Source organism: Callorhinchus milii, unplaced genomic scaffold (genome assembly GCF_018977255.1).
Source record: "Callorhinchus milii isolate IMCB2004 unplaced genomic scaffold, IMCB_Cmil_1.0 Scaffold12, whole genome shotgun sequence".
NCBI lineage: Eukaryota > Metazoa > Chordata > Chondrichthyes > Chimaeriformes > Callorhinchidae > Callorhinchus > Callorhinchus milii.
The window spans coordinates 7477981-7492863 of record NW_024704753.1 but is presented as its reverse complement, the minus strand read 5'-3'; the positions used below and the strand labels follow the sequence as shown (position 1 = coordinate 7492863).

At 36.9% G+C, this 14883-nt stretch overlaps 1 protein-coding gene across 17 annotated transcripts in view; it reads right to left on the bottom strand.

Annotated features, from left to right (window-relative positions):
* Positions 1–14883, bottom strand: part of cadpsa (Ca2+-dependent activator protein for secretion a) — a 229556-nt gene that overhangs the window by 70793 nt on the left and 143880 nt on the right. For all 17 annotated transcript variants that reach the window (XM_007895168.2, XM_007895169.2, XM_042339419.1 and 14 more), the window contains 3 exons: positions 8658–8794; positions 7346–7533; positions 1112–1213 (listed from right to left, as the gene is read on the bottom strand). In XM_007895168.2, coding sequence (XP_007893359.1) covers positions 1112–1213; positions 7346–7533; positions 8658–8794 — 427 coding nt within the window. The remainder of the gene's footprint in view (positions 1–1111; positions 1214–7345; positions 7534–8657; positions 8795–14883) is intronic.

The window sequence follows — 14883 nt, the reverse complement described above, 5'->3', positions numbered from 1 at the left end:
TTGTAGGCAAATGCGACAGATAATTTGCAAACCACAATGCCCCACAAACAGTGATGAAGTGAATGACCAATTTTATCCGGGGGATTTGTGGCCAGATCACCAGGAGAAATTCCCTTCTCTTTAACCTCCATCTAAACAATCTTGGTTTAATGTCACATCTTAAAGATGGCACCTCCAACAATAGCAGCGCATCTGTACCACTACATTGGAGTGTCAGCCAGACTATGTGAGTTCAAAGTATTCGCCTGGGACATGACCTCACAACCTTCTGACTCAGAGGTAAGATTGCTACCAACTGAGTTAGGATGACATCTATGAAATACTAACAAGTTTAAAATTCCTCTGTTCCTAAAAGTACACAGTTACCTATAAATGTTTGAAATGATACCAAGATCTTTCTGGGGAGTCTGTAACAAAGAGGTGAAATATGTAATGTGCTGTGACCACATGTTACATTTTTCACCCCATAATGGCATGTGGCATCCAAAGGGTCAGCCACTTACAATTTCTCAAACACTCTTATTGTACTCAGTTGGAACTAAAAGATCTACATAATTGCAAGAAACCTTGGCAGCTACAGGGAGCAGCTAGCTCCACAATGAACATAAAGCTCACCTCTCAGAAAAATATAAAACCCAGAACAAAACTTACCCCTTTTAGCTGCATAGTACGTATCTTCGAATATAGCAGAGACATGAGAGTGATCTCAGGGTATTAACCTCCTGAAAGTTCAGGTTTTTGACAGAAATCACTTGACCTTTATTGCCAACATTGAAGCCTCCTGATCAGATTAGTATCTTCTAATAACCCCTAGGTACACACCATTCTGTGGTGGTGGTGGTGGGGAATCTGAGAGATGTGTATGGGTGGAGGAAAAGATAACCAGAAGTGTGGTTAAAGAGTTAGATCTAAAGGTAAGCTTGTAACTGTTGCGGGATAGTGGGTAACTGTTGCCATTCTGAAAGACATACAAAGCTGGATGACTAGATCAAACTGGCTGATTCTGAGGGAGACATTCTGAGGTCTGCATTTATTCCCAGCTAAATCAAATGGCTCCATATTACCCGCATTGAGCAATGTATATCTAGCTTGAGCCACCATCTAAACTTACCTAAAATGAGTGATCTGATTCTCAAGGAGTAAGCGTAGTCTCTCCTTGATTTCCTCAAAACGTTCCTTTTCTTCCACTGTCACAGTTCCTATTCCATCAGGCCTGGGCAACAAAGAACCACATTTACAAACAGATTGGTACATTGTAAATAATTACTGAATGCTCAATATTCTCTGTGGCTATTTCTGTGGCTGGATATGTGGGGCTCTTGCAGAATTTCTACAAATGGTACCAAACTATGCTTATGATGACAGGGACACAATGCTGTTCAGCAACAAGCGAATTTATATTTGTGTTTTATATTTGGTTCTTCTGGCAGTGTGAAAGCGATGTGTGGTCGTTTTGGAAGCAAGGTGAAATCATGGAAACTTAAGAGTGAATTTAGCCTGTGAAGTAACTCATTGTTTTCTGGCTATTGAAAGAGCATTCTCTGATGTGAAACGGTGCTAACACAAAACCATCAGCTCCCCCTGTGGATGCCTATCCCATCCCAGTGTTTCCTCTTAAACTGCCACCATGTTACAGCCTTCTGAAACCACAATAATATTCAGCTTAATAGAGCTGTACTGGTGCATATAAACTAGCAGCTTTACGCGTATGTTTAACCTGCATCCAATGAGATTCTGTATCTCATCTTCGTTCAGTTAAAAAGAGTGTTTGTGCAGCTAAAAGGTGAAAGTGAAAAATACCTGCTTTTCACCCTATGCTTCTTATTTGTGGGCTTGAAAGATAACAAGCTGAAAGTTTTTCAGATCAGTTCTTCACTATACAATTCCAAATCTCTTCCTGTTAAACACTTAGTGCCACTTTTTGACCTCTTCTACTTAGGAAGCTTGCAACATACCATTAAAATTACAAGAAGGATGGTTTTCCCAGGCTATTTCCCATATGGCTTAAGTTTTAGATGAAGTGCGTTTTATAAAGGAGAACGAGAAGTACAAATTCAGTCCCGCACAAGTAAGCATTTCCTTATTATTTCACAACTTCAAGCTTAACAATATGGATAGTCCCTGAATATTTACACCAGGCAATAATCCATAATAAGAGGCAAAGAGGCCGACCTAATCCTTTCACAAAATGAAGCAACAGCACAGACAAACAACATTACCAGCTTGTTCAGTCAAAAGCAAAGGGATTTGTATTTCACGACCCAGTCTTCACTAGCTCAGTCTCCCTTTCTGTAGTGTGAGGAGACTGTGAATAGAATAAACAGTCCTTTTCCCTAGGCCTCCTTCAGTGTACACTCTAAGCTGTGCAAATCCTCAGCACCAGACTGTTTGGTAACACAAAGGCATGATAAGGGATTACAGAAGCTATAATAAAACTCCTGTCAGGGGTTAATTGGTCATCTTTATTTCTCTTTATTTTGAAGCATCGATTGTGACCTTAGGCTCAGAAATTACAATCTATACTGTCGTGCTGCAGGGACCAATAAGATAGAAAGCTGCTAATGCGGCAAACTTTCCCAAATGAAATTCTACTCTGCAGCTTAGTTAGCAAGTTCTTTTTTCTGCATTTACACTAGGAAGGATTGTTGTAACAAGCTTGCTTTCAGAATGCAGTATTAATTTAATTCATGTGTTAACAGAAAAATATATTTAAATGATGTACAGACCTATTTGCCTAAATAAATCCAAAATAATTATGTTAGGTGTGACGGTTCTTACGGCCCTGAAAACAGGTCTCTGCTATTAAAAGTGCCTTGTGAAGTATCTTGTGATTGAGGCAGTGTGGGTACAACAGCAAGTCCTGTGGGTTTTAATTCATTGAATTAAACTTGTTTTCAAAGCTCAAGTTTTTATGATATAATCTGCTGAGGACCATTAAATCCTTACTCAGGTATTAATGACAAGGTATTCTTAAAAAAAGTCTCTTGCACATTGGAAACACAATACTGTGTCTGGAGCACATGTGAATATAATCTGAATCTGAATTTGCAATGGAAACCCTTCTAAACATATTCGCTTTATAATAATAATCCTTGCATTTGATACAGCACTTTTCACGTCTTCGAGACGTCTCAAAGCGCTTCACAGAATATACTGTGAAGTGAATTGACTGTGTAGTTGTGGGCAAAACGCGGCAGCCAATTGCGCACAGCAGCATCCCACAAACAATCGTGGATTGAGTGACTAAATTATTATTGTTTTTTTTCTTGAGGCATTATTAACAGGTGTGGAGTGAGGAAACTTGCCCAAAGTTTCGCCCTGCTGGGAATCGAACCCAGGTCTCTTGCTTCCACCATTATATATTTATACACCGTTCGGGTACCAGAAACAGGGTTTGAAATGAATATTTCAGTAAAGAACGTGAAATTATATTTATAGCCACCGTACGGCTAACACATAGGCTAGCCTAGGATTTCTCTCTTAAGACAGTGCAAGGCTGATATTTTCATACCACATTAAATAGGGGTAAGCTGTAAGCTGAGAAGAAAAGTAAAAGGATTTGGCATTTCATGAAATCTATATTAATTTCTGTATTTTACTCTGGCTGTTATAATTATTAAAATCTAAGCACTTATTTTAAAATGAAAGCAGAATTATTAATTGCTTGTAATTTTGCAGTTGGGCTAGTGTTGGGCGCCTAGCGTTTGACCACAAGAGTAGTACAATCCACAGGTCAACTGTAGCCATTTTTGGAGTGGTTCCGATGTCTTGGAGGGCCTGCCAACTGAAACCCGTCATGGCCACTAGGATTTCCTTTCTCAAACAGCTGCGGACTATATTACATCTGACATGATGAGCGTCTTTCGACTCTACCTTTCAAAATTTCGGCAAACCATTTTCTCACTGTCGTTCACAAAGATGACATTTTCGGCAGCGTGATAGGAAAGATGTCACGTTGGTTGCTTTTCAAGTCTTTGTCACAGTGGTTAGCACCAGCTCTGTCAGCTTCACTCTCCTCACAGTCTCCTATCTCGGGCCATGTCAGAAATAATAATATTTCCAATGGCTTTTGTCAAAAATATACAATTAATCAGACCATCGCTACACAGCTTTTTCGTATATTAGTGGATCTCTCATGGGAATATTATGTTAAATTAATACATCTGGATGTGCGCAGTTGCAGTTTGGTTTAATTGTACGAAATGAGAAATGTTAATAATTAATTGAATTCTCGTTTTGTCATGTTTAAAGTAACACTGACGAAAAACCAAACCCAACGTTACAACGAGTGTTACCTAATATTTGTACAAATTTAAATAAAGAGGTAGATGTATTATGCACATCGTTTGTCTGAGAAGAGTATGACACAAATATCGCATGAGGTGATCTACAATTAGCTATGAGAATTACCTTTTAAAACAGCACCTTAGTCAGTATTTACTGACCCTTGAACAATAATCTTTGCGCTTCATGGTGCAGTTCTGCATGTAACAACATTTTCCATTACTTCTCATCCTACCCCTCCACCACAAAAAGTATGCAAGGGACAACATAAAGAAAAACATTTTTTAAGAATGCTTAGCTGAAGCACTTTTAAATGTGCTGTAAGGGTTAAAGATAATATGTGCATACATTTTGTGTAGACAAACCTTTGTTACTCTCTGCATTGACATTGATCAGCTAGCAAGACCATTTCAGTGTACTGGAACCTAGGACACAAGCTAGTTAGTTTCTTCTTGGTGACAGCTTGTCATTCTGTCAGTCTTGACCTTCAGGCTGTCCTGTAACATTTGAATCACATTCGCTCTCTACTCTCTGACTGACTGCAAGCTACTGTTGTCTCACTGTCTGACCCAATAATAACACAATACAAACAGACAACTTACTGCAACTCCACCACATGAAAAGATACCGTCTATCCCTAGCACATATTAAAATCTACATGCAGTTAGACCTACATTTGACCCTGTTTATTTCAATATCAATGCCTGCATTCATTTTTCAAGAGAAACCATCAATTTTTTTGTATAAGAACTTTCTGTGCTCAGGATTGTTCTCTGATTATCCAGCGGGTGTGAAGGGTGACTTTAAATGATTGTTATATTATTATAAAGCTTTAATTATAATCGGTAAATTCTGATCTCTCATTCAATTTACCACAATGCTTTGTAGGGATGTAATGATTACATTGCATACTTAAGTATAACTTCACTGCAGTTAACTAAACATATTATTACACCAAGGCTTTAATTCAGGTATGACTTGAATAGTCTATTGACCATGTTGTCAACATTTCCTGGTTTAAGACTTTTTTTTTTAACCCTGTTGTCTTTTGTCAACATATTGTTCCATTGTTTAATTCTTCATTCATGGAAAGTGCTGTTTGCAGTGTTCTCTGATAGTTACAGAGGGCTTCGTGAATGATTTTCTAAAAATATATTTTTAAGCTTTGGATACGCTTGCCAAATTCAGCTCATTGTTTAAGCAAATTCCTCCACAGGGAATTGCGGATCACCATGATTACTTGAGCAGGAGAGATAAAGCAGGTAAAGAAAGGATAATCATTCATACACATAATTAAGCAGAAAGCAGGTAGGCTTGTCGGCTTTTCTATTCCTTGTTGGGTTATTTCAGGAATACCACAATTCAATACTGAGAGGTCTTCCTTAGCCCAAATTGTACTTCTCTGTGATTACTATTAAGTTACTGTTCATCATAACCTGCAAAATCCTACTAATTTACATTACTAAATGAATATGTAAATAGTCGATTAGTGTCCTAACATGTTGTGATGGGGCATGAATTTGCCTTGCAACTTCCCCGTAGCCACTTGGAAGAATTTGGGTTGGTTATCAGAAGGATTGCAGAATAAGTGAGCCGATTGCCACAAAGTAGGGTAAAACTTAGCGGCTAAGTCAACCTAGGCCTCTTCCATGCTTTTTTGTGGCCTGGGGAGAGGTCACCAGCCAACCTTGTGGTCGGAGATTTGTGTGCTGTGAGGAGGAGCAGGATGAGACCCTGCGGAGAAGGACTAAATTAACCCTTTATTCCCATAAGTGCATATTGTTTCCCAATTTCCAAGAAAGTGCTTAGATCTGCTAATATTTTCTACCAAACTTAGGAAATGATGTTTAGCCTTTCTTAATTACTTTTACTTCACCAGCTTCTAACACCATACACTTACCTTTTTGGTTCAGCTTTTGGTTGCGACTTGGAGTCCTTTCTAGAACCTTTTCTAGACTCCTTTTTGTCCTTTTTAGAGTCACTGTCTGGCTCATTGGCTGAGGGACTGGCTGATTTGTCCCCCTCTCCCTCTACACTTGGCTGTGCCCCCAGTAATGCAACTTTCTCTCTTTAAAGGCAGTTGTGATGGAGAAAACGAGAAACGGAACCAAGAAAGCGTGAAAGAAAGAAAAAAAACAGCAGTGCAACAAACTGAAGTCAACATGGAAAAAAAAATCAGTGGGAGGAAAGAAGTTTTTTTTAAAATGAAAGTTCCACTTACGATAAAATGCAACAAAATCAAAAGAAAATTAAATGGNAAAAAATCCACAGTATACTCAGCCCATGTGCCTATACGTATCAATTCACATAAAAGCCCAGAATGAATGGAACTCAAATAAAACTGGTGGGGATTCTTCATATAAACTATTTTTCAGAATATTCCACTATAAATACTAACTTCAAACTTGAGCCACGTTATGGGAACTTGTACCAATTATTTTACATTAAAGTCTACGGGATGACCTACTTTCAAATCTAATACACAATATATCATTTAAAAACATCGTATCCTAACATAAAGCAGACATCATGGAAAATATATAACCTAATCTTTGGCCAGCTGTCTCATTTCTCTCATTTTGAAGATATGTGGTTGTCATTCATACACATACAAAATTACTAATAAAACACAATGCAGCATCTGAGATATCGGAGTAAATGATGGTCTTTCTGGAGACATAGACTGCCCATTTTCCAGAAAGGAAAGTAGCTGTATAAGCTGGGACTGCACACCCTCTCAATGAGACTATTCCTCATTTACCTGGAGTCTGTTTCAGCTTGATTTGGAATATAAGTCCCGCTGTTTTGCTTCAGTTGCAATTCTGATTCATTATTTCATAATAAATTAAAAGGAAAAAGGCTATTGTTATACTAAGATCAGTTTATGTGCCATTGTGGAATGGAAAAGGGTCATAAAGGCTTCATTGTGGGCTTGTCTAACATGGGAAGGTATTGCAATGTATCTGTTTATCTTATCTGTGCCAGAACCACTGACCAAGAACCATTGGTTTGCTCCACTGTGTTTGCTACAGTCTCATATTAGGATGTTATTGAAGTCTACCTGTTGCCATGTACATGAGAAGCACAGAAGGCAAAGCTGTAGTGAAGCAGGGTTGGGTCAATCATTGCTCCATTTTCTGCTCTTTCAAGCAAATCGTTGAGGTAGCAAAGATGTCTGTGACAGCCTCTGGTTCCGTAGCGTGCACAGTATTCATCCAGTACAAACACCTGGCCTGGACTAAACCAGCCCTAAACAACACAAAACCAAAATCTCTCAAATACAGTTTTGTGCATGGATGGAAAAAGCATATGATACAATAAACCCTCAAAAATCAAGAAAATTAATATACTGTGGCATACCATTTGAACTGGATTTCCAAGATTAGTTCCCATACAATTTAATGCTGCATTCTTGTTACAGAACCATTTGTAGAAGCAATTTTCCGATGTAATGTAAGTACTGGGGGAAGAGGGAAGACTGGGAAATGTGCCCCATTTATGATGCAGGGTGACCAGGAACAGAAAGTTTGGTTCACTCAGAATTGGGTTCAACTGAGATTCACATCGACTGGTTGCATAGTCTATTAACTGTCTATTAATGTCACACGATAAAAATGAAACCTTCAAGGAAGATGAACATTGACTGGGATGTAAAAATATATTAGAACTTGTCTATATATTATTTTGTAATTTTTTGTTTTTCCTCCTTATGGGGAACAGATTTACTTTTTTATTTACTTAGGACAGAATGACAGCAATATCGCCTCAATGCACTTGTCCGACTCTTGTGAACTATTGAGCAATGAGGAAGAATGAAGAGAGGCTAGATGGTAGAATCTTAATGGGGTGAAGGAACAGAGAGACCTGGCGGTTCATATAAGTAAATCTTTGAAGGTGGCAGGACAGGTAAATAAAGCTGTTAAAAAAGCATACGGGATACTAGGCTTTATAAATAGGGGCATAGAATACAAAAGTCAGGAAGTTATGATGAACCTTTATAAAACACTGGTTAGGCCTCAGCGAGCTGAATAAGGAGAAACTATTTCCACTGGCGGGTGGGTCGGTAACCTGAGGACACCGATTTAAAATAGTTGTTAAAAAAAGAGAGGCGGTGAGGAGAAATTTTTTCACACAGCGAGTTGTTCGGATGTGGAATGGTTCCCTGAAAGATTGGTGGAAGCTGATTTGATAACAACTTTTAAGAAAGAAGTAGATAATTATTTGGTGAGGACAAGTTTGCAGGACTATAGGGAGAGAGCGGGGGAATGGGATTGATTTGGATAGTTCTTTTCAAAGAGCCGCCACAGACATGATGGGACGGATGGCTTCCTTCTGTGCTGTATAATTCTATGATTCTATGATAATGTACTTGCCAGGCAGGAGTAGGAATCATTAAGTCTGTGATCCAGAGTCAGCCTCTGCAGCATCTCAAAGAGCGAAGCGTGGTCAAAAACACAAGGATTGGCAGAGATAAATTCATCCATCCCGTGCTTCTGCGCTCTGTCTGCATCTGTTTGCCAGGCACATATACAGAAAATAACATATGTTAGAACAACACAACAAAGCTTTGGACTCAGTACACAAGACTGAGCAAGCTCCTCAGGATTAGTGACCCCTAACTACTCTGCCTCAATTCATCTTTGACATCTTCCTTTGCAAAAAAAATCTCATGCAATGGATTCTGTCACTCTGGGGCAAGGTATTCAATTACAATGTCACAGAAATATCAAATATAATGCATACTATCCAACCCCCTACAACTAGTTCTGTACTGTCTTTGCAACCCATTCATTGTTTATTTCTTCCTGCATCATATTCTTTCACAATAGATTCTGCCATTCCACAGAATGTAATACTAGTTCATTTTATTTAAGAATTTTTTTTTGCTGCAGGTACCATGGAAACAAATACAGCCAATTGATATGACAGCTGAACTTTTACACTGTCCAGTAGCTCATTTAAGCCACAAAGGGTTTTACGTCAAATTTTAACTTCATGAAGTGAAGTTGCGTCACTTAAAAAAAAATTCTTTAATTCTATACAAGTAAAAGGAATTGGATTTGTTTCACAAGACAATTCATCTTAAAATGATCTGCCAGTGTAAAAACTATGACTGAAAACAAAATAAAAGGTTGCTTTGCTTGAGAGCCCATATTTCTCAACCCACATCCCAAATAATGTCAATAAATGAATTATGTTGGGCAATGTTATTGGGTGGCATCCCGGTGTCGTTCCGGGACGCCACCCCGCGTAAAGGGTGCTATTTAAATGCAAGTTGTTGTTGTTATAATTTTTGGTTTCTCAGCTAATTGTTTAGAATTAGATAATAATACCCCAAAGGAACTGGTGAGACAGAAGAAAAAGAAGCAAGCTCAGGCATTTTATTTGGTGGCAATTGTGCCAGTCCAGTCCTGAGTGCCTGGGTTTTCCAGGTTGCTGAAGTGCACCTCCTGGTGGATTGGTCAAGTATTGCACTGACAGCATCCTTGGAGAAATTAGTGGGGTGGGCTAGGTCAAACCGGGCTGTTCTACAATTTGGACCGAGTTGGATTGCACAGGTAGAGGACCTAACTTGTACTGGAGCAAGAGAACATAATAAAATGATTAGAACAAAAGGAAGTAATGCTAACAAGTTATTTTAAATACATGTACATTATTTTGTATATTTTCAATATGCAAAATGATATAATTTTTCAAATCAGGTTAATGGTAGCAATGAAATCAGGAAAACATAATAATTCTTTATAGCCCAAATGAGTTTGGCAACGAAGGTAAACTCATAGATGGTTAATAGAATGCAATGAAATTATATACAATACTTCATTGCAGATTAAAAATGATTTCATGAAGGAAAGCAGTCTGGCACTGTTATATCTGCACTGTTAAGCAAAAAGACAAAAAGAACTGGCACAGCAAGAGTTGCATTCTGCCATTTACTATGAATTAATGGAGTAAGAGCATTCATGCTTTTCTTTTCATACTAAGCCTGTAGGCTCAACCACCTAAGGACTAACTAATTAATCTCATCATGCGTAGCTAAGATACTGTAATCAGCCAAAGAAATAAAAACAGAAGCCATTCTAGGTGTGGTCAGATGCACCCTAGTTACTTGATAGTTCTGTATGTGTTATTCAACTGCTTGTTAAGTACATTTACCTTTCCATTATGTGGGCTTTCCCCAGATCCTGACTCAAATAAGGGATGATTCTTTCATCCCTCTGTTTCCTAGCACTGTTTTGTAGGTCCCTAGCATTTGGTTTCTATACAGGCCAAAGTGTTATTCATTTGTAAAATTCCCAAAGTATTAATGTTCATGTAATAAAGGTAACAAATGAGTTTTGACAAGTGTCATTAATGTCCAAGACTATGAGAAGATTCTGTTCAGGAAAAAGCAACTCATATTGAAGCACTGCTTAGGTTAAACCAATAATGGGTTAAAATGGGTTAATCCTGCAAATTTAGAACAAAATGTAATAATAAAAGGAGCATAACAAAAGAAATGGTTTAAATCCTTTTTATTGTGAATTTATATGAACAATGGTTTCCAAATTGGTCACTTTTATCTGAAAATGTGTTATTTTATGAATGTTCACATTCCCAAAATAGGGAAAACTAGCAAAACACATCAGCATTGATCAATCATTATTGTCTATGATTTTGATGTAAATGACTTAAATTCTGTGAAGTTCTATCAACACAAATTAAATTTGTGAATAAAATGCAGAAAAGCATTTAGCATTAACATTGCAACTCCCTTACCAATTGACAATGTGATGAAAATTAATAGATTTAAACGTTTCAGATACATTACCATTAATATAACAAGATTGTTGCAAAATTTAAATATCAAAAGACTAACTGAGAAGCTGTTAAAGCGATTCTTTGATCAAAATGCACAACAATATGTGACATAGAAAGATAAACCAGCTGTTTAAATGCCAACTGTTCGAACTTTGAAAATGGAACTTTGTTTTAATTCATGTGCATTTTTTCTAAAAATCTCCTGGTGCACATGTTCATTTTGACATGGACAATAATGCACTATCCCAATACCACATTGTCAGTGCTTCATACTGTATTACTAGACCAAATCACTAGTACTGGCAGAGAATTACACTCTCTCCCCCCAACAAAAAATTCCTTTTCTTTTCTGATGACAACAATTCTCATGCATTCTAATGACAGCCTTCCTGCACAAGTCAAAGTATAGGTCAAAGACATTTAGTTCCACAAACGTTATTGTGTCGGACACATTTAATCATGTGAGTGGTTTCCAGAGTTTACCATAGGATTGGATTCAGGTAGCACTGTGAAGCAGGGTTACTGATATTTTATTTCTGCTATTCAGTACTAAAAGGATGGTCTCGCTGGTGATAGGCAGTTATTAATGTACTTTGGAGCATGTTAACCCTTTGGGTACTGTGTGGTCGTTGACGTTTTCAAAACCCCTTGTAAATGTGTAAACCTGTGCCATGTCTAGGGATTATTTTGTGTTAGAGTCTTCAATTTAGTATTATAATGTCGAATTGAAGATCTGCATCAGCAAGTAAACTAAATAAAATAGTTTTGTTGTTTTGATGGAAAAATGCAGAAAGGTCAATTCTGAGTAATTATTTGCCTACTAGTTAAATGTAAAGAAATGTGTAATTACCAAAGGTTTGATTTCATTTTCATCTACAGAAAATAACCAGTTATAATTTTTTATAGTATTCAGTTATTCATAACAAATATTTAGCCTATTCCAAAACAATAATCATAGCCTTTTACTGACGAATGGGTCTAATATACAATGTTCATTGGTTTTAATGCCTTTATAACAAAAAAAATTACCATTTTTAGTGAGTGACATCTGACTAACACTGTTTAGCTATAAACCCACAAGAGACGTGGTTTCATCACAATTATTCATAGCCGATGGGTTTAATAAAAATGTGCAAATAACACCCAAACTTAATACAACACCTCTGTGTAGTGGTAAGTGGAACTATTAATTTCTTAGCACACTATGATTTTTTCTACAAAATCCATACTATATTCAACTTTATATTGATAAGTAATGTTCAGAAATGCTAATGTGTGTGACAAACCATAATTTACTAGTAGATGTATTTGAGAATCTCATCACAATTTTAGATGGAGTGCAATTGGAGTTCACTATGGCAAATGTTAGAATCAATGGCATTTTAAAACAAAATGGGAACCCTTTGAACTGTAATGAATTAAATAAACAGAATTATTGGAAAAACGGGTCAATCTGTTTAATGAGTCACAGTAATATGACTGCTATCTGCCCTTTAAAACAAAACAAAACCTTACTACGTTTTAAAAAATCGTAAACATTTTTTAAAACTTTTATTAAAAAACGGCTGAATTATTAGAAGAAAAATGTGGTACTGCAAGAAGACTTTAAATTACAATCGATCTGAATTAATATTAATCTAAGTTAACCAAAATATCTCAACCAAATTATTTTGGGGCTTGTTAGCAGCATACCCAGACAATTAATTCTATTTGTGCAAATTATTAAAATTTCTTGCAGGAAGTTCACAATGAGATGTCAGACATGGAAAAGGTGACTTTCCATCACAGTCCTCTGGTAAATGCGCACATGTCATATCTCTTTGACATTAAAAGAATGAAGATCTGTTTTGGACAATAACAAACAATGACACTAGTCAACCTCAGCTGGAGAAGTGAAAAGAAGAAATGACAATGATTGATGGCAGCTATCCATTTTCAGATACTAGCTGCAAGAGTGTTTTGTGGGGACTGAAGCTCTAATGAGAAACTGATCTAGATTATTTTGAGCAGTTTTGTAAATGTAAATATCAAAGATACGCACCTTTTTGCTTTCACCGTCATGATTACAGATTCATAAATTCATCCAAAAAAATCCCATGATTTAAAAAAAATGTTTTTTTTGTAAAATGTAAAAATTTTTGTTGGCCTGGGCGACATTCTCCTTGTCACATTCCAGCACTCTAATAATACATTTCAAGATTTGAGGCACACAATAAGGATATGGTGGGGATACTGCAGGACACCATGAGTTTTTTACTTAATGGTTCAGTAAAGCTAATGACATATTTTCAGCAGGGCTCTTTAAGATGTTATAATACCAGTTGTTCTTTTTCCACTAAATACTGAAAAATGTCAGAAAATGCACTGCAAATCAGTCAGCAGGCAGGTTTTATATGCAGGTCGTTCACAAAAGGGGATACCGACTGTGAAATTTATACTCATCACTTCTCTTTTTTTTAAAAAAATTGAATTTTATTTCAATATTCTCTTTAGTTCAAGAGCGTCAATTTGATAAACACAGATGAAAAAAAATTAATTAGAAAATTTCCAGATTTGGTACTCACATGGGTTGTTTTTCAAAAATGGCACCTTTAAACTACGTGGTTTATAGTGTACTGCAGTTAAGAAAAATCATGCAAGCTAAATGGATTCATTAATTTCACTAGTCTAGTACTGCATTCCTTCAATGTAACGATCGCAATTTGAAAATACTAAAACATTATAGCAGTGTACTGATGGTAAAATATGTAGCATTTAAAGCATACAAAACTACTAAACAAATCTAATAGGATAGCAACAATTTTTGGTGCAAATACACGGAGACTAATTTTGCATTTGTTTCCATTATACCAGTGTCAAAAGCACTGCTGCTTATCACCAATACCCTGTATTTCCACCAAGAAAATGCACTACAGCAAAAGTAAACCAAAATACAGAATATTTGTCAGGCATCAAACAGAAATAAAAACAAGGTCGGTCTTGAGTGCTGGAATTTTCTGCCTGTTAAGGTAAGTTTATGAGTAAACAGGAGTATTTTTCATGGTAAGGAGGTAGTTCATCACCTACTCCTCGGTTTTGCATTCGGAATACTCCCAATACATATTTGCCAACTCCCACAACTTTTGCTATTGCCTCCTATGAGTAAAACCTGCATTAACTAAACTCCATGCAATAACTGCTGATTCCGTCATCTTCATTAAAAAGACCATGAACATCGTAATTAATGTAAATGGATGAGATGTGAAAAGTGAAAAAATGTTTTCTCTTGCCAATTTTTTTAGCCAATTTTTTTCTTCCTTCTGTTTCCTCTCCCAAATGCACTTGACTCATTTTCTCTTGTGCTAGGGTTCAGTTTCATGCGTTTTCTGGTATCCCGCCTGTGCTTATTTTTACTGTAGGTGCCTTAATTGAGCATAGTCAAGCTATTCAAGCACGACGGGCGTTTCAGCCTAGCCTGATCCTGTCTTCACATCATTCACTGTATGGCATCTGCAAAAGGGATCAGGAACAGGGATCCTGGTGGAATTTTCTTTTAAAGCTACTTTAGAATCCACTTTAGTTGAGCTTAAGAGTAAGCCTTGTTGGATATCCAAAGCGATATCGATTAAGATAGTCTAGAGAAAAATTACAGTTATACTATTTTTTGTTTTATGGGGAGGGAGGAAATCTAATTAGAGCTGCACTCTTAGTGTTTTGCTAGGCTGATTTCAAGAAGACAGGAAAGATTATTTGAAAAGTGTTTTCAATGTTGTGCAGTGCATATTTGTGACACCTTGCATTGCATAATAGCTGTGTTTC